Raw genomic sequence first — 23,258 nt, 5'->3', positions numbered from 1 at the left:
GGAGTCTGATCACACCCATTCAGGCTGCTTCTATTGTTCCAATGTTTAAACATAACCAAGGCATCACAAGCTGCTTATTAGCTTGGAACAGGCCGCTTGGTACCTCTGACTCAACCTCTGTTCATAAAAGGTAAAACAAGACAAAATACACCCCTTAAAGCCATAGTATCGTCACATATTTTGCACATTACTAAAGGAACAGGTCAGGAGAAAGGAGCTTCTGATCAGTGTTTAATTAGCAGTAAGATGGACACTGTGTAATGGTAGCATTTAATGTTTCTACTGAGGGACTGTCACTGCAAGTTTGTATCACCTGATTCGAGCAGCCTCTGGTCCAGCAACCTCTGTGTTCCGAACCCTCAGTATTTCCATGCTCTCCCTTGTGGCTTTGTCGTGATATCCTCATGTCCAGCAAAGGCCCAGTTCCAATGCTTCAGATACAACTTGTGTCCCACATTATAGCTGAAATCGGCTTCATTTATGGATTTCCTTGTATGTATTAATAAGAGAACTCGTGTCATCCTTAAGACTTAATCAGTCTGAGCTTAACTCACAGAACTGAATGTAAAAGTTCTCAAAATGAACATTCAAAGCCGAACCAAAATTCCCCCTTTTCTCGACTTTCCTCTTTAAAATTCTTTAAAAACCCTTTTTTTGCCTTTTATTACCTACCTCTGCCAGAGCTAATAAATTGTATGATGCAAGAATAATATGGAATGATGTCAGAAAAATACAAGACCAGGTCATCATCGGACTGGCTGTGTGTGTGTTCAGTGGGTGACACTGTTTCCACCAAATCTAACATTTGAGGGGACACCTCCCCATTATTACCCTCCGGGTACTTGTGCATATATGTTCCCGCGACAACATTTTAAGCCAAAGCTCTATATCAGATGTATATAAATGATTCCCATGACATTGTTGGGAAGGAGAACTTGGATCAGAGAGGAGATGGGGTTGTGGAGCAAGGAGTTTGAGAGGGAGGGGTTTCTCTGACCAAGACTTGTCACTTACCAATATCGCAATGTCCAAATGCTCTCGTCATTTTCAACTTCACACATGACAGTGTTGGAGGGTGGGCGCTGGGCAACACTTCCAAAGTGCTCCATTGGCTGTAAAGTGGTTTGTAAAGTCCTGATTCATGACAGGTTGCATATAAGTGCAAACCAAACAGCTCTTTCTTTGTGTGAAATTATTCTTTGGACATGGGTGGGTGTAGCTCCAACAACAATCAAGAGGCTTGACACCATTCAAAGCAGCCTGCTTGATTGGCACCACATCCACAAACTTTCACTGTCCATCACCAACACCCAGTAGCAGCAATGTGTACCATCTGCAGGATGCAGAAATTTGTGAGGCTACAGAAGCAGCTTCTACTAAACCCACGACCACTTCATCTGGAAGGACAAAGGCACCAGATACATGGGAACACCACCATCTCCAATTTGCCCTCCAAGCCACTCACCATCCTGCCCTGGAAAATATGTCCCTATTTCTTCACTGTCACTATGTCAAATTCCCTAATGGCTTTGTGGGTCTACCTACAGCACATGGACTGAAGCAGCTAGAGAAGGCAACTAGAGACCCTTGAGAAATAATAAATACTGGCCCAGCTAGCAATGCATGCATCCCATTAAAAACAACTATTTCATTTTTTGAATAGCTAATAGGGATGGGAAGGCAGCTAAATAAATGGAAAATAACCGTTGCTGCTTTCTTTTTGAAGTGCACACCTTCAGTGATGCTGCATGGATAATTTTCTTTTATGTTATAATTACGGCTTCTTCAAGTTACATTTATCTGTTTGCTTTCATGCTGTATTATGAATCGCTCCTTGGCATTTCGTTGGTATTTAGCACAGATTGCTTGCCTTTACTTTTCTTTTCTGCCTATTATTACTTGTTTAAAAAAAAACCTTCAGTGAACGAAGGTGAGATCACTAATAAAATAATTTCATTCAAGCATAGTTGAGGAAAATGTATCGCTAATCTGTCGGCATCTGAAGAGGAAAGTATTTATTAGCATTTGGATGCGAGCTTTCATCCAAACAGGAGAATACCAAAAGGCATTCTGTGTGCACTCTCTGACATGGACACTCGATGTGATATCTGATGTTTAAAATAAAATATCTGAACATGAAGACAAGAGGAGCTGGAGTGCTGCCTCCCAATTACCTCACCCCGACCTCAAGACTCCTTCTGCACACCCCTCCTCTCAATCTCTCTGATTAACTCCCTGATCTATCACCTTCCCCCATCAATCACTCCCCACCATCCATTCCCTCCAACCATTCCCTACAATTACTTATCTCCTAGATTGCCTACTGTGTGGAAGCAGGGGATTTGGCCCATTGAGTCCACACTGCCCCTCCGAAGAGCGTCCCACCCAGATCGATCCTATAACGTTGTATATCCCATGGCTAATCCAACTCGCCTGCACCTCTCTGGACACTGTGGGCAATTTAACATGGTCAATCCATCTAACCTGCACATCATTGGGAGACAACCGGAGCATCCAGAGCAAACCCACGCAGACACGGGGAGAATGTGCAAACTCCACACAGACAGTCGCCCGAGGCTGGAATCAAATCCAGCTTCTGGTGCTGTGAGGCAGCAGTGCTAACAACTGAGCCACCATGCCACTTGTGCTCCTGCAATCACCCAAATCCTCCCCCTCACCCAGGTCCCTCACCTCCACCATCTCACCCCCCCACACACAGTCATAGAGTCATAGAGTCATAGAGATGTAGAGCATGGAAACAGACCCTTCGGTCATACCTATCCATGCTGACCAGATATCCCAACCCAATCTAGTCCCACCTGCCAGCACCCAGCCCATATCCCTCCAAACCCTTCCGATTCATATACCCATCCAAATGCCTCTTAAATGTTGCAATTGTACCAGCCTCCACCACTTCCTCTGGCAGCTCATTCCATACACGTACCACCCTCTGTGTGAAAACGTTGCCCCTTAGGTCTCTTTTATATCTTTCCCCTCTCACCCTAAACTTATGCCCTCTAGTTCTAGACTCCCCGACTCCAGGGAAAAGACTTTGTCTATTTATCCTATCCATGCCCCTCATAATTTTGTAAACCTCTATAAGGTCACCCCTCAGCCTCTGACGTTCCAGGGAAAAAATCCCCAGCCTGTTCAGCCTCTCCCTGTAGCTCAGATCCTCCAACCCTGGCAACATCCTTGTAAATCTTTTCTGAACCCTTTCAAATGTCACAACATCCAGAGTTGCATGATGTTCTAAGTGAATGCCTATTATTTCAATGAGTATGTCTTTTGCCCCCTGATTCTAGCACAGATGGAGAACAATGAACTCAATAAAAAAGGAGATGAAAGCTTATCAGGGTAGGTGGGACTGTGGACTGACCAGAACAGCCATGATGTTATTAAATTTACAACAACATTACCGGAACTGGAGGCTTTGCGTTATAAGGGGAAGCTAGATAGGCTGGGACACTTTGGAGTGTCAGAGGTTGAAAGGCGACCTTAACGAGATTTATAAAATCATGAAGGGCATTGATAGGGTGAATAGCAAAGGTCTTTTCCCTTGGGTAGGTGAATTATAACCCAGAAGGCATAAGCTTAAGGTGAGGGGGAAAGATTTAAAAGGAACCTGAGAGGCAATGCTTTCATGCAGAAGATGATGCATGTATGGAATGAGCTGCCAGAGGAAGTGGTGGAGGCTGGTATAATTACAACATTTAACAGGCATCCAGATGGGTATAAGAAGAGAAAGGGTTTCAAGGAATACGGGCCGAGTGCTGGCAAATGGGACTAGATTTAGTTTGGATATCTGGTCAACATGAATGAGTTGGACTGAGGTGGTGGAGGTGAGTACAATTACAACATTTAAAAGATGTTTGGACAGGTACACAAAATTTAAAAAGCTTTGAGGGAGATGGGCCAAATGCAGTCAAATGGGACTAGTTTAATTTGGGATACCTGGTTGGCCTGGCCGAGTTGGACTGAAGGATCTGTTTCTGTGTTTTATGACTCTACGACTGTATGATTGTATGAACAGTGAAGCAGGCTTGATGGGCTGAATGGCCTCCTCTTGCTTCTAATTCACACGGTTTGTATGGAATGTACTGCCTGAAAGAGCAGTGGAAATAGATTCAACAATAACTCTCAAAAAGGTAATTGGATAAATACTTGAAAAGTTTAATTTGTAAGACTTTATTAAAAGGGGAGGCTAGGCCCAAAAATTCTGAGTAACTAACTGAGGGATTTGTGATGGAGAATGATGGTGACTAGATATTTTTCTGACTGGAAGGGGAAGTTTGCTGTGCCCATCTCTTCTGCATCTCAATACCTCCATCACTCTCCACCCAGGGGTTGGTACTTGGATCATTGCCTTTCTTGTATTACATTAACAGTCCAGACCTAGGAGTACAGTTGCAAACTTGAGAGAGAGATGGGTAGGTGATGGTCTTCTCTTGTATCTGCTGCCTTTGTATGACAGTGGTCCTGAGTTTGGATTGGTACTGTTTCGAGGATAGTGTAGTGATTGTAATGAGGTCAGCCAGCAGGACCTCATAGAATATGAAATCCCTGACTGCTACTAGATTAGATTAGATTAGATTACTTACAGTGTGGAAACAGGCCCTTCGGCCCAACAAGTCCACACCGCCCCGCCGAAGCGTAACCCACCCATACCCCTACATCTACATCTACATCTACCCCTTACCTCACACTACGGACAATTTAGCATGGCCAATTCACCTGACCTGCACATCTTTGGAGTGTGGGAGGAAACCGGAGCACCCGGAGGAAACCCACACAGACACGGGGAGAACGTGCAAACTCCACACAGTCAGTCGCCTGAGGCGGGAATTGAACCCGGGTCTCAGGCGCTGTGAGGCAGCAGTGCTAACCACTGTGCCACCGTGCCGCCCAACTAATCCAACTAATCCGTTAAACTAATCCAATCAGGGAGCCCTAGCTGACATAAAAGAGTGATTGTTGGGGATATTAAGACTCTGAATGCCGGACTTAATGAGAGGCAGTGCTATTGTCAAAGGCTATACATTTGTGAATAAATTGTGATTGGTGATGGGTTGCTGACCTCTGAAGGGTTATTTCAGTTGTGGGCACAAGAAAAGTTGGGGGCACTCTCACAACTCCTTGAAAATGTAGGGCAGATGGAAAGGCAGTAAAGAAACTGTGTGGGACTACCTAATTTTATTAATTCTGGGTGCTGAATACAAAAGCCGTGCTTTACCATTTACCTTATGGGCTGTCCACATTAGTGGAACTAAATAGAGTTAATGTTCATGTTAAATTAGCTCCACCTATTCTATTGGATCTGTGTGTGTCTACTGCAGTTTTGGAGGGCGCATGTCTATCTGCATCAGCTCCCCAAGGCCCGAGTCATTATGCCTGATCAAATGTAGCTGTACATATTGCTATTGTACAGTGAATTGTCTTGTTATATAGAAATGTTGTCTCTTCTGCAGATTTACTAGTCACCAGACAGGCCCAAGATAAAGCAGGATTGGCATCAACAAACTACCTCAAACAGCCCATACCCAGTATCATGTACTGGTAGTGGCGACAAATACCAAAAAGTGCCAGGAGTGTTCATCTGGGAACATGCCTCTGGATCTTAGCTGGAATACCATGCACAGCTTAGCATGCTTTGAAAGGAAATAACGGCCAAAGTGATCTCTCCCTCTCTCTCTCTTTCCTTCTCTGTCTCTCGTGATTCTATGACTATCTAATGACAAATCCTGACCGATTTGTCTCCTGGTATTTGATTAGTAAAGTTTTATTACACTATATATAGTGCTTGGGTGTTCTGAAGGAAAATAAAGGCTGACATTCAAACCTGCAGTTAATATTGGCACAGAATTTGCCTTGGGAGTTTTGCAGAAGATAATGTTATACAGTGAATAGCATCTCCAGTTTGTTTGATTAACTGAAGAAGAATGAAAGTCTTTTTGCATGTACAAACTGGCAGCATGCCTCTACTGCTTCCTTTAAGATTAAGAGATGAAGTCCCTTTATGAAACATTTCTGATTGCTGATCTAGTAGTTGCCACATGAAACTGACATTAATAAGACACTGCGCCACACTTCCACAGCCTGATTTGTATTACAAAGAAGATCAAGCAATGTGATGTTCATTATTATATGAGTACATTGGCAAGGCAAGGTTTCTGTGTCAATTTGTGCAACTGACAACCTGGATTCCCAGTGCAACATCACAGACTGGCTTTTCTTTCTTTGAAAGAGGAACTTAAGATTTCAGTAAGTCTTTTGGTCCTGACAGACAGTTTTGATGGGCAGTTTGGAATTAATCTTTTAGCTGATTTGTTGCTTTGCAAAACTAAAAGCGAATTGTCACCTAATTCTTAAAATTACCTCACTTCGATATGTGAAGAAACCACTGAATGTTTGGACTTTGCATGACTGCCGGAGAGGTATTTGCAGTAGGGAAACAAGGCAGTCAGTCCAACAGGGCTCCAGTGTTTATGGTCGTTCTGAGCCCCTTCCACCCTGTTTAATCTCACCCGTCATGCTGCTCGGAGTGGAACCCCAGGAGTTTGATACATTGGCAGTGACAGACTGATGACAGTCAAACTGTGATGACAGTGACAGTCCACTTGTAAGAAACTGAATGTGCACAGGTAGGGACTTATTGATCCATGAGCACAATGAATGCATCTTGTTGAGTCAAAGCTGACCCGTCTGAACAGGTTAGAATAAATTGCATAACATCCACCCACCCCTATATAGTGTGACATTTCAGGCTTTGAAATAGACATTAACATGTTTGGGAGACATTACTCATTGAATGCTGCTACTCCCATCATCTCCTGAAGCAATTTCAGCCCAATTAATTTGTCTATTTATAACCTAAACCATCCCTACCATGTAAACAGGTGTACTTTTAATTGGTAATGTATGTTACTGTAATTACGTTGAAGAAAATTCTCCCTAATACACACTATAATCTTTTCAATTTGTTTTAAATGATACAAACAAGTTGCGATTAAGAGTAGAACTATTTTTGGGTTGTTCCAATGATTTATGCTTCTGATGTGTATGTAACAGGAAAATCTATGTTGTGTAGAAATTTTTCAAAGATCCTAAGGTAGCACCTTCCTAACCCACAGCCACCTCCATCGGAAGGATAAGGACAGCAGGTAGAGTCATAGTCATAGTCATAGTGTCATACAGCACAGAAACAGACCCTTTGGTCCAATCAGTCCATAGTCATAGAATCATACAGCACAGAAATAGACCCTTTGGTCCAACCAGTCCAGAGTCATAGAGTCATACAGCACAGAAACAGACCCTTTGGTCCAACCAGTCCATAGTCATAGAGTCATACAGCACAGAAACAGACCCTTTGGTCCAATCAGTCCATAGTTATAGAATCATATAGCACAGAAACAGACCCTTTGGTCCAACCAGTCCATAGTCATAGAGTCATACAGCACAGAAACAGACCCTTTGGTCCAATCAGTCCATGCCGACAGTAATCCCATGGAATACATGGGAACACCCCCCACCTGCAAATTCCCTTCCAAGCCACTCACCATCCTAACTTTGACATATATTGCGACTCATTCACTGTTGCTGGGTAAAACTCCTGGAATTCTATCCCTTACAACATTGTGGAAGTAATTACACAATGTGGACTGTAGGGATTCAATAAGGCGGTTCACCGCCACCTTCCCAAGAGCAATTAGGGACAAATAAATTCTGACCCATCCAGCGATTCACAATTCCCTCGAGTGAATTTTTAAAAATCTGATGTTCAGATGCTCTATCAGAGATAATGAAGATATATAGAAATGAGAGACTCACAAGGAATTCCTGAACTTGTACAGTACCTGCACATTAGAATAATACAGTCATTTGAAATATAGTTAGGCCCACTTTTTCCTTTTTGTTGTGCATGTAGAGCCCTTGATACGGTGATGAATATTAATGATTCATTCCATTATTATGTGGAAACCTGATTCTAAAGTGGAGAAATGAGGGATAGAACTAAGCCTGAAGGGAAGGACATGTTTTTTTACTTTATTTGTTGCACTCTGTGAGTGGTACAGGATAAAATAGCTCCACAGAGGCCAGTATCCTATCACCAAGTCAACCTTTATTCACATATGAGAGTCCTTGACACTGATCCTCAGATTGGCAGGATGTCTGCCAATCCTGTTTATATCTGTCAGTCAGGGCACCCTGATTGAACCACGTTAACAGCCCCAATCAGGGAACTCATATTCTATGAAGTCCGGATTAGAGTGGTGCTGGAAAATCACAGCAGGTCAGGCAGCAAAGGAGCAGGAAAGTTGATGTTTCAGGCATTTGGATTCCTGATGAAGGGCTTTTGCCCGAAACATCGGTTTTCCTGCTCCTCGGATGCTGCCTGACCTGCTGTGGTTTTCCAGCGCCACTGTAATATTGACACCGATTTCCAGCATCTGCAGTCCTCACTTTTGCCCTCTATGAAGTCCAGCTCGTTACAATCACTACAAGGGATATCTGAGCATTTACTAATATGCATATTTCATGGGATTTTACAGCCTTGGGGTCTTGGAGCTTGTAGTGAACAGTAAAGTACATTAGAAATAAGAATAGAAAAACTGCCTCTGCCTCCTCTTGTGTTGAGGGCCTGTATCACAGAGAGACAGAACCATCTAGAAGGTCAGACATTGTGTGCAGATTCAATCAGAGTGGAAGGGCTCTGTTAATATAATGATCTCCAAAGCAGCTTGGGCTGGGGACAAAAGTCTTAAGTAGCTTAGAAAACAGTTCCAGAAGCAGATGAACGCTTGAAGCTGAGGTAACGGAAAACCCGTGTGTTTTGTCTGAAAGTTTTTAAAAGACAGTAAGAAGAAAGCTCCTGAGTCATGGCAATGAAACAAGAAACTTTGAACTTTAAATTGGAGGATTTGAGCTACAGGGAGAGGCTGAATAGGTTGGGACTATTTTCCCTGGGGCATCGAAGGCTGAGATGTGACCTTATAGAAGTTGATAAAATCATGAGGGGCATGGATAGGGTACATAGAAAAGGTCTTTTTCTCAGGGTAGGGGAATCCAAAACTAGAGGATGTAGGTTTAAGATGAGAGGGGAAAGATTTTAAAAGTACCTGTGGGACAACCTTTTCATGCAGAGGGTGGTGCATGTATGAAACGAGCTTCCAGAGGAAGTGGTGGAGGCCTGTACAATCACAGTATTTAAAAGGCATCTGGATGTGTACATGAATAGGAAGGGTTTAGAGTGATATGGACCAAGTGCTGGCAAATGGGACTAGATGTCTGGTTGGCATGGACAAGGGTCTGTTTCCATGCTGTACATCTCTATGACTCTAAAGGTTGATCTTTCAGTGTTTCTAAGGTTATTGCAGAGAGTAAAAGGGATGAAACTTTCTTTCTGATATTTGTAACAAAACTATTGCAAAACATCCTTCATTAAAATAATATAGATTTTTTTCCTTTTTCTGTCGAAGAAACCTGATATAATTTTGTTAGAACTGCATTGGCAGACTCTTGTAGATATATTCAGTGACTGACTACCACAGTGTACAAAGATCGAGAATACCCAGTGGAGGACCAATCAAACCAATCTCACCGTGGGATCCGACTTGTCCAGTATAACCGTCAGCTGGGGTTTTAACAGTATCAAAAGAGAAAATGGGATCTGGGATCTGATTTTGCATGTAGGTTTGCTCTCTGAGCTGCAAGGTTCATTTCCAGACATTTCCTTACCTTACTGGGTAACATCTTCCGTGGGCCTCAGGCAAAGCAATGCTGAAAATTCCTGCTTTCTATTTATAGTTTGGTTTTCTTTGGGTTGATGATGCCATTTCCTGTGGTGATGTTATTTCCTGTGGTGAAGTCATTTCCTGTTCCTTTTCTCAAGGGGTGGTAGATGGGGCCTAACTCGATGTGTTTGTTGATAGAGTTCTGGTTGGAATGCCATGCTTCTAGGAATTATTGTGCTTGTCGTTGTTTGGCTTGTCCTAGGATGGATGTGTTGTCCCAGCCAAAGTGGTGTCCTACCTCCTCCGTATGTGAGGATACTAATGATAGAGAGTCATGTCTTTTTGTGGCTAGTTGGTGTTCATGTATCCTGGTGGCTAGTTTTCTGCCTGTTTGTCCAATGTAGTGTTTGTTATAGTCTTTGCACGGTATTCTGTTAATGGCATTAGTTTTGCTTGTTGTCTATATAGGGTCTTTCAAGTTCATCAGCTGCTGTTTTAGTGTGTTGGTGGGTTTGTGGGCTACCATGATGCTAAGGGATCTGAGTAGTCTGGCAGACATTTCTGAGATGTCTTTGATGTAGGGGAGAGTGGCTCGGGTTTCTGGGTGCGTCTGGGTTCTGATGCTGGGCTGGACATCTGCCTTGTTTTACATGCGACACAATCCCTCTCCTCCCATGTGTTCAAACAAGTGAAAGGCATCAGTAAAATTCACTCCAATGATTTTGTACATAGCCTATAGATTACTCGGCATGGTTTTCGATGATGACTTAGTAGCTAGTTGAACACCACAGCAGTCTGTGCTGTTTTTGCACAGGATGGAACACCACTGTTTTCCATCCAGATGGAGACTTTCCTCTCTCACTCCGAGAAACTTTTGCTTTGTCAGTCTCAGTTCAGTTGTTAATGACTATGCTTCTATCTCATAAATGATATGTAAGAATAAAATCTGTTACATATCTGTGCAAAATTGAAGGTCATAAGTGGCCTGTGACAATGATTGTTTTGGATGATAGAAGTCTCACTCTAAGGTGATATTTGAAGACAACCATCAGTCTCAGGTTGTAGGTGTCATTAACAAAGTCAAACACTTGTTGTGCATCATTGATTGTCCTTAAGATGCTGTTGGTGAGCCCCATCATGACAATAACCCAAAAGGAACTTGAGGGAGAATATTACATGATTTTGACCCAATCACAATGCTGGGATGCCCATTTCTATTAAATTAAGGGTGGTGTGTGACAGAGTGCAACTCTTCGAGGAACTGATGACCTCCTGCACCAGCTGTCTTTTCCCAACCAATGGATATATCCCTAATAGGGGAGTTCAGACCATCAGAACAAGAGATAAAGCTGGAATGGTTGCAAGTGGATGATCCAATCAGTCCTCACTCTGTAGGTCCCCAGCATCACAGATGCCAGTCTTCAACCAATTAATTTCATTTCATGTGATCGTTAAGAAGTGGCTGAAGACACTGGAGACTACAAAGGCTATGGGTCCTGGCAATATTCTAGCAATGGTATAGAAGACCTTTGCTGTAAATCTAACTGTGCCCACTCTCCTCACTCCCCCAGCCAAGCTATTCCAGTGCAGCCACATCTAACTGACAATGTGGAAAACTGCTTAGGTATGTTCTGCCCACAACAAGCAGGACATGCCCAATCTGACCAACTACTACCAAAGTAAGTCCATTGTCAGTTTCCAGCAAAGAAGGGTTGTCAGCAGAGCTATCAAGCAGCACTTGCAAAGGAATGAACAGCTTTATTGACATCCATTTTGGATTCTACCAGGACCTTTCAGCTCCTGATCTCATTACAAACATGAATAAAAGAGTTCAGCTTGAGAAGTGAGATGTGAGTGAATGCCATCAAGGCAGCTTTTGACTGACGGATCATTCAGGATCCCAGACAAAATTGCAGCTCTTTCTTTATTATCCTCCCATGGAATGTGGGCATCACTGATTGGATTAGCATTTGTTGCCCTTCCTTTATTGCATCCTTGTACTGACTGGCATGCTAGACCATTTCTGAGGACAGTTAAGAGTTAACCACATTGCTGTGGGTCTGGTGTCACATGTCAGCCAGACCAGGTTAGAATGGCAGATTTCCATCCCTAAAGGGTATTACTGAACAAACTGGGGTTTTATGGCAATTGACAGAGATTACATGGTATTCATAAGACTATCTTTGAATTCCATATTTCTGTCAAATTAAAATTTTACCAGATTGTTGTGGTTTTCCACTGGTCACAGGCCTCCTATCCTGAAAAGCAACTCTCCACCACCACCCTCTGTCTTCTACCTTCCAGCCAGTTCTGCATCTATCACCATTCTGACTTGGAAATATATCCTTTGCTACCACTGCATAATTATTCTGTACCTCCCTAGGTAACAGGCCAGTACCAACTCCATGAACTACAACATTTCAGGAAGGCAGCTCCCCACCAAAGGGTAATTAGGAATGGGCAGTCAATACTGGCCAGCGACAGCCATATCCCAGCAACAAATGATAAAAAAAAGTGGAGATTGTGTAGTTTAAGAGGTGTTGTTGGATTGCAGGGTGATTAAAAAAACCTTTCTCTCTGTAAAATCTATCCTGCATAAACTTTGGAAATGTTCAATGGCTAATAGCACGTGAACACAGTGGAAAATGGGTTCAATTCCTAGTCCTGTTATTGTTCACCTGGATGATCAGAGGGCAGAGTGCTGAGAGAAATGTAACTCACTGAATTCCAAGAAATTTGAAGCAAAACATATTTGTGATTGCATTTAGTTTTCTTTTCCAGCTTGTATGTATTCTAACTTGGGATGTTTGAATGATAATTTGTTGGTGCTGATGTCACCTTTTCTGAGCATTGCTATTGCTGTTTGTTTTCCCCAATAAGTAACGTCCATTTTGTTTTTTTTCTCTGTTTTATTCTCCCTCTTCCTACATAGCCAGGGAAGACAACTCTGCAACATTCCGAGGATCTGAGTACTTCTGCTACGACCTATCCCAGAACCCTATCCAGAGCAGCAGCGATGAGATCACTTTGTCCTTCAAGACCTGGCAGCGGAACGGACTGATCCTGCACACAGGGAAGTCAGCTGACTATGTAAACCTAGCACTGAAAGATGGAGCAGTTTCACTAGTCATTAACCTGGGATCTGGCGCTTTTGAGGCGTTGGTTGAACCAGTAAATGGGAAGTTCAATGACAACGCCTGGCATGATGTCAAAGTGACACGCAATCTGCGACAGGTAATAGTGGAGGCGGACGCTAACTCTGCTCAAAGAAAACAAAGCCAAAAAAAAAGAACAGGCAGGATGAGGAACGTTACAATGAGCTGGTCATGTTCACGTAAAAAAAAATACAACATGCAGGTCGCAGCTACCAGATCTGTTTATTCTTCCCTTCCCCACACCATCCCACCTAACCTTTACCCCCTTTCTTGAGAGAAAAAAAAATGCTGATGGTTTCTTTTGTAACCCTTCAAGCCTACTTGCTTTTGTTATATTTTCCGTTCTTTAAAATTCATTCCCAATTTAGTTTGTTCGGTGTCCTATCCTTGGAACTACTGGTGGCTTTAATTTATTTATTCTGTGTTTGGTTCCCTCTGTTTTGCTTTAGCCTTGACTTTTGCTCCCCTTTTTCTACTTATTTCAATGTTCTGTGATACATTCTCTTATTATTTGTTAATTTAGTTGATTTAATCATTTTCATTAACTTACTAGTAAGGCTTAGTTTTTGGGCTGTAAGTTAGTATGCTGGAATATTTGTAAACTCTAGTGTGTGGCTGGCTGAAGTTTTTTTCTCTTTTTTTATTTCCTGTGTATGTGAGAGACATTCTTAGCTCAGATTAGTGAATTAATTGCCCTTGTGTTGACCCTTTTACTTCATTCTTTGCTTCCTTAAGCAGACATCTCTGTCAGGGGCCCATGACTTTTCTTGATGGCTTTGGAAGACTGAATACTCCTGTTAATAATAACTTCACCCTGTAAAGGTCCCTGGACTAGTAACTCTGATATGATTTCTGCAGCAGCAGCGCTTCAAGATGTCAAGCCCGTTTATTATTACTGCATGGCAGTGTTGCTGTTGAACTTAAAAGGAGAGTCAGTACTTGTGTTTCTGTCCAATGGTTAAATGTAGGGTGTTTTTCTTGTCTTTTTCTTCCTCGAGTGTCTCTGATAATAGGTTTGGATGTTGCATTGCCTCACCAAAAGAAAAATACTTGGTGCAGTCAGGAACAGGGATGGTTGGGAGTTTTGCCATTTACCTTTAAGTAACTGGGAGAATTGTTGAAGGGAGGAATGTTGTTGTAAAATAGGCCGTAATGTTTTCCAAAAGAACCCCCTGCCCACTAAGATTCATATTGGACTCACATTCAAGATGACTCAGTGACATCAACCTATAAAGCAAAATCAGTTTTAGCAACCACTTCACGACTCACGAAAGTTCGGCTTAATTGTGGTAATGGTAATGTTTGTGACCGAATGTATGAAAATAAGCGTCCTTTCCTTATTTCAAAGACAAAAACAAAACAAAAAGTCACTATTTCATTGTTAAGTAATTGAAAAGAAAAGAGCTATTGAGAACCTTTTTACTCGTTTTTTGGTCTGCTTTGGTCCTGTAGAATTTGTTTGCATCTTCTCTATATGTCGATGACACGCTTTAAAAAGAAAAACTAACACTGATCATTCATGGAATGTGTCATTTTACTAACCGTTACCTAACCAACTAATGTACTAACACCCTAATTATCATCATGTTTTATTTTAAGTAACAATCGTTCTGTTCACAATTTTTAATTTCCTTTCTTCCCCTTTTCCGCAAAGCACTCAGGCATTGGACACGCTATGGTAAACAAACTACATTGTCTGGTAGATATCATTCTTATTGTCTCTTTTTTTGGGTTTGCCGTGTGTTCCCCTCTTCCCCTCCTCCTTTTTCTTTTGTTCATTGTCGACACCTTTACAATGAGGAAATGGGGTTGGTATTTCACTGCTTACTTCAGTCACTTTTTTTTCCCTTTTTTTGTTTCCATTTTTGTTTCCTTCCCCTCACCACAACTAGTTTGCTTTGTTTGGTTTCCAGTTTCTCTCCTTTTTTTTTTCCTCTTTACTCTACCAAGTACTTAGTTCAGACCATTGTAGGGCCTTTAGATGAAAGAACGAGCCTCTGCACTTCTTGGTGGTGGCTGTCGGCCAACTGGCAGGAGTCCAGACATACTAAGAGTGGGCTCTGCCATTTTCTTTCTGTACATAGTGCATGGCATGACCAAGTTCAACCTTCAGTGTGACCGGAAAAAGAAAACCCAGACAATCAATCTCCATCCAACATCTTGCCTTCTAACCTATTTCCACTAACATGTCGATTGTTAACTTTCCCCTCCTCCTCACCCCTCCACACCATTCCTTCCCCACCCCTCCTCCATCACATACACACCACAACCCCCCCACCCCCACGTGTTTATATGCATGCAAGTGGAAGCGATGCTGTTGTAGTTCACTTTCGCGATCCATGGCTTTTGGTTTTTTTTTCGCATGAGAGTGTCGAGTTTTGACACGTGCATGTTTCCTTTTGGATTTCCTTTTGCTTTCCTTTTCTTTGCATTTTCGTTTTGAGAAGTTATTTTCTTAAGAACGAGGTGATGCAGTTGCTCACAGTGATGAAGCTGGTGACTTTTATATAGTTGAGCTTTGACTCATGTCATGCGCATTCATGCTGTAGACGGTAAGAGCTCTTTCCTGATGCATGCTTGTCAGTGTTCAAATGATAATAAAGTGGGGAATAAAGTTTATTTTCTTAAAAAAAAACTTTTTTTTCTTTGACTGATTTTTTTTTTGAACGCTCCAACTCAAGTTTTATTTCGTAAAGAAACGAATTGGCACAAAAGTGGATAGTTCCATTTTCTCGCCTGCATTGTCACCCCACTTCACATGTTAAAAGTAAAAGCTCAGAACGATCACTCATGGGTTCAGTGAGATGAACCTAGAAGCATGGGCAAACTAGATGATAGAATCTCCAACTCCAACTGTGCCATTGTGCAAACACAGACCAGAAAATGGGACTTCCCCAGTATTTACTCAAGAAAACGCAAACCTGAAATAAGCACAAAAAAAAGTAAATTGAGAAACGCAGGCAGGTGCCAGGCAGCACAATGTGTAAAGGTCACTCTGGGCCGTTTTCTTCATTATATCCTTTGACTAGGTCACCATTTCGGTGGATGGCATCCTCACTACCACAGGTTACACCCAAGAAGACTACACCATGTTGGGATCAGACGACTTTTTCTACGTCGGCGGAAGTCCGAGTACAGCAGATCTGCCCGGATCACCTGTCAGCAATAACTTCATGGGATGCCTCAGAGAGGTAGGACTTGTTGGTTTCAATTTGTTACGCACTTACGGTTCGATGATTGCATACTAAACTAAATGAATCACAAACAGACAGGCGATCAACTGGTCTTTATGCTGCATCCCATGCCACTTCAACTAACAGCAGCTATATATCTTTCTGTTCAGTTCTCTCTTTTGTGTCAGTTTAGCTTCCAATTAAATGCATCAATACTACTGATAAGATATTGACAAGTCAGTTGTGAAGAGAACGTAAGTAAGCTACTAAGGAAAATGGTTGTGAGTAGGCAAAGGTCTAGCATTTGGGAAAATACTCCATTTTAGTTCTTCCAATCAGAATGGACAAAGAAGCATGTTTTCTAACTGGTGAAAGATTGAAAAGCTCTGGAATGCAGTGGGATCTGGGTATCCTAGTAGCTTAATATGCCCGTATCAATTCGGAAAGTTTATAAAGTGTTATCACTTATTATCAGGCAAACTGAAAAATAGGAAGAATATGCTTTAGTTCCACAGGGCACTGGTGAGGGCACATCGAGAGTACTGTGCACAGTACTAGTCACTGAATTTAAGGAAGAGTGTCAATGCATTGGAGGTGGTTCACAGGCTTTTTTTTAGACTAATACCTGGAATGGGTCAGTTATCACATGAAAAACCCCGTGATAGGTTAGCCTTATATCTGCTGCAGTTCAGCAGAGGAAGGGGTGATTTGATTAACATCATGAGGGGCCTTGACAAGGTAAATGTGGAGAGAATGTTTCCTCTTGTGGGAGAATTTAGAATTAATGGTCACTCAGGATTTGACCATTTAACAGAGATGAGGAGAATTTATTTTCTTGCAGAGAGGTGTGAGTCTTTGGAACAATCCCATAAAGTCCTTGGACTAGAATGGCTGTGTAGACCAGTGTTCCTGAGAAGGAAAGAATATTGTGCTCTAGATAGCCTTAGAGTAAAGAGTTGGGATAAAACCCTGAAGAGGTTACTTAAATCTGAGCACATTAAAGCTCAGGAACATATGAGCTCCAGGAAGAAGCTATTTGCAGCTCCAGTCTAAAGAAGTTATAAGTGACTTAAACCTACCAAAGTGTTGGAATACAAGGACTCTGGTGTGAATATTGTGCAAGTGATGTTTTGGGTTCTGTGTCATCAATCTGTTTTGTGTACTGCACAAGAGCTGTTTTCTTTCTTTTCAGTTTATGAAAGAGTATTTTGAAATTAATGGATTTGTACTTTTACTGCATGTTTCAAGGACTTTATATTATAAATAGATAAATTCGCTTATTGATTTTTTTTTTCTTAATTTCTTCTGTTTTATTGTTAAAGTAAATGTTGCAATATTGTGTTTCAATGACAGACCACTTTGCTAAAGCCAAAATGAATAAAATGATCATCTGTCAATCCGGGTTCCCATCTGGGATCTGACTGGTTTAGTAATAATATCAGCTGGGATCATAAAACAGTGTAACAATCCAAAAACAGAAAGGTCAAAGTGGTACAAAGTGAAGGATAAAAATGACCAGCTCAGGAAGGTCAAAGTCATTCTTGCAGATCTCTGTAAAACAGTTATCCACTCTACATCGGGACGCCCCGAAACATATAGGACACTGCACTGTGAGCAACCAATGTGATATTTTTTAAAAATTGAAACAAATATCAGTAAGTTACTGCTTCATTTGCTTGGAGTATTTAGGGCCTTGGTTCATGAGGAGGGAGAGGGTAATACTTCAGCTGTTTCCTTGCCTGTGATGACCTGGAAATGTACTGGAGGAAAAGGAGGGTGTGTTAGGGCTGACTGTATAATTGACCAAGGAGGTCACAGGAGAACCTTCACCTCAAATTGTTGAAAGGGGAGGGAAAGGGAGATGTAGTTTGGAGGTGGCATCACACTGGAGATCATTAAGATTGTCATGTTATCGATTATTAGTATAATAATCAATCACAGCGATTGATTAACTCATCAACTTGTTTTTCTTTGACTTTCTAATGGGGCAGGGGCATTGCTGGCTCGATCAGCACTTATTGCCTGTCTGTAATTGCCCTTGAGAAGGTGGTGATGAGCTGCCTTCTTGAACCGATGCAGTCTTTGTGCTGCAGGTAGACTTGCACTGCCCTTATGGAAGGAATTCAGTGATTTTTGCACAGTGGCACTGAAGGATATATTTCCAAGTCAGGATAAGTGAGTGGTTTGGAGGGAAACATGCAAGGGTGATGTTCCCATGTATCAGCTGCCCTTGTCCTTCTTAGATAGAAATGGCCATGGCTTTGGAAGGTGCTCTTTAGTGATGTTTTTTGCAGTGCATTTTGTAGAGAGCAGTGAGTTGGTTACTTTAGATGGATTAGTTTGAAAAAATTGTAAACAAATTATAATTATAAAGTAGACATTACAACAAATCAGCTAATTTCAATGTGCACATAGCTTGCAAACCTACAGTAGACTCACTGTGAGTCAGAGTCACATTCTATACACACAACACAATGATAAAGCTAAATGCTGTTATGGGTGAGATACACATATGACAGCAGTTTGAAGAATGAATGTGGGGGTTGATATGGTGGGAGTTTAGGTCAAGGGGACCAGATCATGCTTTTGGCAAGGAAGGGAAAAGGATATGCGTAACCGTGTAAATGATCGACATGGTGGCTGGTGCTGTCAATCATGCTGAATGGGAATCGGTGGAGGACAGAGTTGGATTTGGGGGTCTAGAACAATGGAAGTTCCTTTGTGTAGGAAAAGGAAGACATAGAAGAAAGCACTGCTTTAGAAATTTACATTTCCTGAATCTTAGAGTCAGAGAGTCATATAGCAGGGAAACAGACCCTTCGGTCCAACTCGTCCATGTCGACCATAATCCCAAACTAAACACATCCCACCTGCCTGCATTTGACCCATATCCCTCCAAACATTTCTTATTCATGTACTTATCTAAATGACTTCTAAATATTGTAACTTTACCCACATTCATCAACTCATCTGGAAGTTCATTCCATGCCTGAATCACTCTGTGTCAAAATATTGCCCCATATCTTTTTAAAATCTTTCTCCACTCACCTTAATTTTGAAAGTCTCCCCACCCCCCCCAGGGAAAAGACACTTGTCATTCGCCTTAAGTATCTCCCTAATGATTTTATATGCTTCTGTAAGGTCACCCCTCAACCTCTGACCTGCCAGTGGAAAAAAAAATCAGTGTAATAGAGATAGGGAAACAAAGAATGGAATGGAGTCCTTCGAGGAAGTGCAGTGTGAGGAAGTATAGCCAAGGTATCCTGTGAGGGTCTGTGGTTTGTAGTGTATATTAATTGCTAGCCTATTCCCAAAAGTGGAGGCTGAAGAGCAGTATTAAACCCATGCTTCCAGCATTAGCTTTGCATTGTAAAGTAACCACCGAGCTAGATACGTAGGAGGCTGGGAGAACATAGCAAGCCAGGCAGCATCAGGAAGTAGAAAAGGGTTACACCCAAAATGCAGACTTCCCCACCTCCTGAAGCTGCCTGGCTTGCTGTCTTCTTCAGCCTTATGCCTGTCTACTTTGGATTCCAGCATCTGCAGTTTTTCTGTCTGTCGATGGAGCAGGTCCAGTGACAAGTCCAAACTGAATGAAGAAAGTGACAGAAGGAATAAATTGGAAATAAAATCAATGACAGTTTCCACTTCAGGACAATAGCAGGAAGGGCGCAGATACAGTTAGGAATGTAGCAACTAAAGAAGTGTGAAGTGGAGACAGAATTTGGCAATGGTTTTGTTGATGCAGGTTCTCACCCAATACAGGAAATTGGGCTATATTGGTTTACCACTTCACTTTTAATGTTTACTTTGAGAATATGGATGTGATGGTGGAAGCAGCTAAGTACAAAGTTATGCATTTCAGATTGTAAATGCTTGCTGCTACTGAAGAGGGAAGATTGCATCATAAGTGTCATGAAATTCTCAAGCAAAGAACAGGAGTGATAAGGGTTTAAATGTGATTTGCAGAAAGAGCTCGTTGACTCACCTATTGTGAAGGATTCTTATTATTCATTATGGGCTGACAAAGAGAACAAAGAGGTAAATTATAACCTCACTAAATAAACGTAGATCATTGAATGAACAGTTTGACAATGAATGTTGTAATGCACAGTTTGAGGCATAAGTTTGGGAATCATTACAATGGGCGGTGCATTTCAAATATAACTTGAATAGACAGATTAAAAAAGAACCAGTCACATCACAACCAACCTGCTTGTATTGTTTCAGTCCTCTCTTAGTAGAAATAGTTCACTGTAACACTGATAAGTTGAATCTAATAGAAATGTGTGACAACAAAAGTAAATTAAACTGAAAACAAGCCACTTTATTCTGTAGATGTAAGGTTCTGATTTTCTTTGGCTCCCAGTGGGGAACCTCAGACACTGCGGATATATAATAAGGGAATTAGATGGGCATTGTGTATTGTATTGGATGAGGACCTATTACCTCCAGTCTCCATCTCACACTCCTTTTGATGTTACATTGCTAATTACATCAGTGCCACTTCCTACTCTTGTTTACTTGTAATTACATTAACTGGTCAAAAATACAGTGCATTGAAAATTTAGACACGCACCTTATATGAGACAAGCAGGTGAAGCATAATTAAAATTCTAATGATGACTATGAAATTGCTGGGGGAGAAACACTTGCCTGGTCTACTAATGCCCCTTACAGTAGGAAATCTGCTTCCCTGACCCAGTCTGACTTACCTGTGACTCCAGATCCACAGCAATGTGGTTAACTTCTAAGTGCCCTCTATGTAATCAGTGCTGGTCTAGCCAATGATATGGAGATGCTGGTGTTGCTGGGATGGAAAAAGTCAGCAGTCACATGACGCTAGTTTATAGTCCAACAGGTTTATTTGAGATCACAAGCTTCCAGAGTGCTGTTCCTTCATCAGCTCTTCAAAAGCTTGTGATTTCAAATGAACCTATTGGACTGTAACCTGGTGTCATATGACTTGGTCTACCCAATGACACCCACATCCTATGAATGAATACACTGGAAGAATCTTTGATCAAATTTAATTCCATTTGGTCCTCCTGCATTTCATTGTTATTGTCCTGCAATCTATAGCTTTCTTCCTTGTTTCAAGCACACACCCACTTTTATATAATCCCCAGAATTCTTAATCATGTTTAAATCTAAGTCATTAATTTATGACACAAGGAGAGTTATTGAGGTCCATTAATTTTTGGAGAAAGCTGCCATGTCGATGCAAAAGCCATAATGATTATTACCCATTGTTCCTTTACCACTGAGGAAGTTTTGATCCACCTTGGCACTTTCTCTTAGATCCTGGGCTTTTTGATTTTTCTACCAAGGCTGCCATTTGGGACCTTGTCAGATATCTTGCTGCAGTCCGCAGAGACTCACTGAACTGTGTTACATGAATGGCACAAAGATCAGAAAGAAAACAAGTAGCAAATTAAGAGCATACAAAATGAAATACATATACAATCAGTGAGTGGGCAACGAGCTGGCAAATAAAGGAGATGTGGGAAATGAGTGGAATATAAACAAAATAAATAGGAGCCGAAGTAAGGCACTGAATCCATGAGTCTGTTGTATCATTTAGTAAAGTCATGGCTGATGGATTTCATGTTCATTTAGCAGTAAGTCATGAAGAACAGTAAACATCACACATAGGTGTGTGAGGTAGATGTTGACTGGACTAGTAATCTAGAGAATCTGATTAATGCTGTGGGGGAGACGGATTCAAATCCGACCACAGTACCTAATGGTATTTGTATTCAATTTAATGGTTTGCTGCCTTTCTTTTTAAGAAACACCCTTATGCTGCATTAATGTCTCCTTTAAGGAAGGAAATTTGCTGTCCTTACCTGGTCTGGCCTACGGGTGGCTCCAGACTCACAGAGATGTAACTGACTGCCCTCTGAAATACCCGAGCAAGCAACTCAGGTCAAGGGCAGTGACACCCACATCTCATGTAAAGTTTTGGTGAATTCAGTTAAAAGTGAATCCTGAACAGTTAGAATTTTGCACAATGGATGCACATTATTTTTATGATTTGCCAAAACGGGCTCCAATATCTCTCTTAGCTTTATCTACCTCATGCATTGAAGCCATTGGTGGAGGTGGTGTTCCACTATTTCTGCTCCAGCTTAGAGCATCCACTGCCTACTTATATTGTTTTCAGTGTTACAGCTTAGCCATTGGACATTGTATGAGAGCTTAGGCAAGACTAAGCAGATCAGGTGCTGGCAGGTGGGACGAGGTTGGATTGGGATATCTGATGGGCATGGACACGTTGGACTGAAGGGTCGATTTCCGTGCTGTGCATCTCTATGACTCTATGACAGGGAACCAACTGTTTCACATTTCAAACTTGGGAGTAAATTGAATTTTTTTTTTCAAACAAAGTAAGACATTGCCATCAGTAGTACACTTCTGTGCCTGGATAAGGCTGTCTTGGGGCCTTTCCCTGAGATATCTCCAACAACCAGGTCTATCCTCAAATTTGTTGTTGCAAGAAAACAGAGTCAGAGAGTCACGCAGCTCAGAAACATTTGGTCCAACTCATCTATGCTGACCAGAAATCCTAAATTAATCTATCCCATTTGCCAGCATTTTGCCCATATCCCTCTAAACCCTTCCTATTTAGATACCCATCCAGATGCCTTTTAAATGTTGCAATTGTACCATCCTCCACCACTTCCTCTGGCAGCTCATTCCTTGCACTCTTTGTGTGAAAAAGTTGCCCATCAGGTCCCTTCTGTATCTTTCCCCTCTCACCCTAAACCTATACCCTCTCGTTTGGAATTCCCCTAGCCTGGGCAAAAGATCTTGGCCATTTATCCTATCCATGCTCCTCATGATTTTATAAACTTCTATAAGACCATCCTTCAGTGTCTGATGCAATAGAGAATATAGCCCCTGCCTATTCACTCTCTCCCTGTAGCTTAAACCCTCCAATCCTGGCAACACCCTTGTAGATCTTTTCTGAACTCTTTCAAGTTTCACAACATCCTTCCTATAGCAGGGAGACCAGAATTGAACACTGTATTCCAAAATTGGCCTAACTACTGTCCTGTACAGCTGCAACATGACCTCCCGACTCCCATACTCAATGCACTGACTAATTAAGGCTAGTCTACCAAATGCAAGAAGAAATTGGTTTCATGAAAATCTTCACAGCTCCCTTGTGACTTTCTCGCAAGTTCTTTAAAGCT

General features: G+C 41.7%; 1 protein-coding gene across 31 annotated transcripts in view; it reads left to right on the top strand.

Moving 5' to 3' along the window:
- nrxn3a (neurexin 3a) overlaps positions 1-23,258 on the top strand; it is a 2,037,428-nt gene that overhangs the window by 586,512 nt on the left and 1,427,658 nt on the right. For 22 of the 31 annotated variants that reach the window (XR_011960408.1, XR_011960407.1, XR_011960406.1 and 19 more), the window contains 3 exons: positions 12,664-12,965; positions 14,541-14,564; positions 15,916-16,077. Coding sequence is in view for 27 of the 31 variants with exons in the window: in XM_072568150.1 (XP_072424251.1) it covers positions 12,664-12,965; positions 14,541-14,564; positions 15,916-16,077 (488 nt within the window). In the remaining 4 variants the exon portion in view is untranslated. The remainder of the gene's footprint in view (positions 1-12,663; positions 12,966-14,540; positions 14,565-15,915; positions 16,078-23,258) is intronic. The other 9 variants (XM_072568147.1, XM_072568149.1, XM_072568148.1 and 6 more) reach the window with 1 other exon arrangement.

Source organism: Chiloscyllium punctatum, chromosome 4 (assembly GCF_047496795.1).
Source record: "Chiloscyllium punctatum isolate Juve2018m chromosome 4, sChiPun1.3, whole genome shotgun sequence".
NCBI lineage: Eukaryota > Metazoa > Chordata > Chondrichthyes > Orectolobiformes > Hemiscylliidae > Chiloscyllium > Chiloscyllium punctatum.
This window is presented reverse-complemented; position numbering and strand designations above follow the sequence as displayed.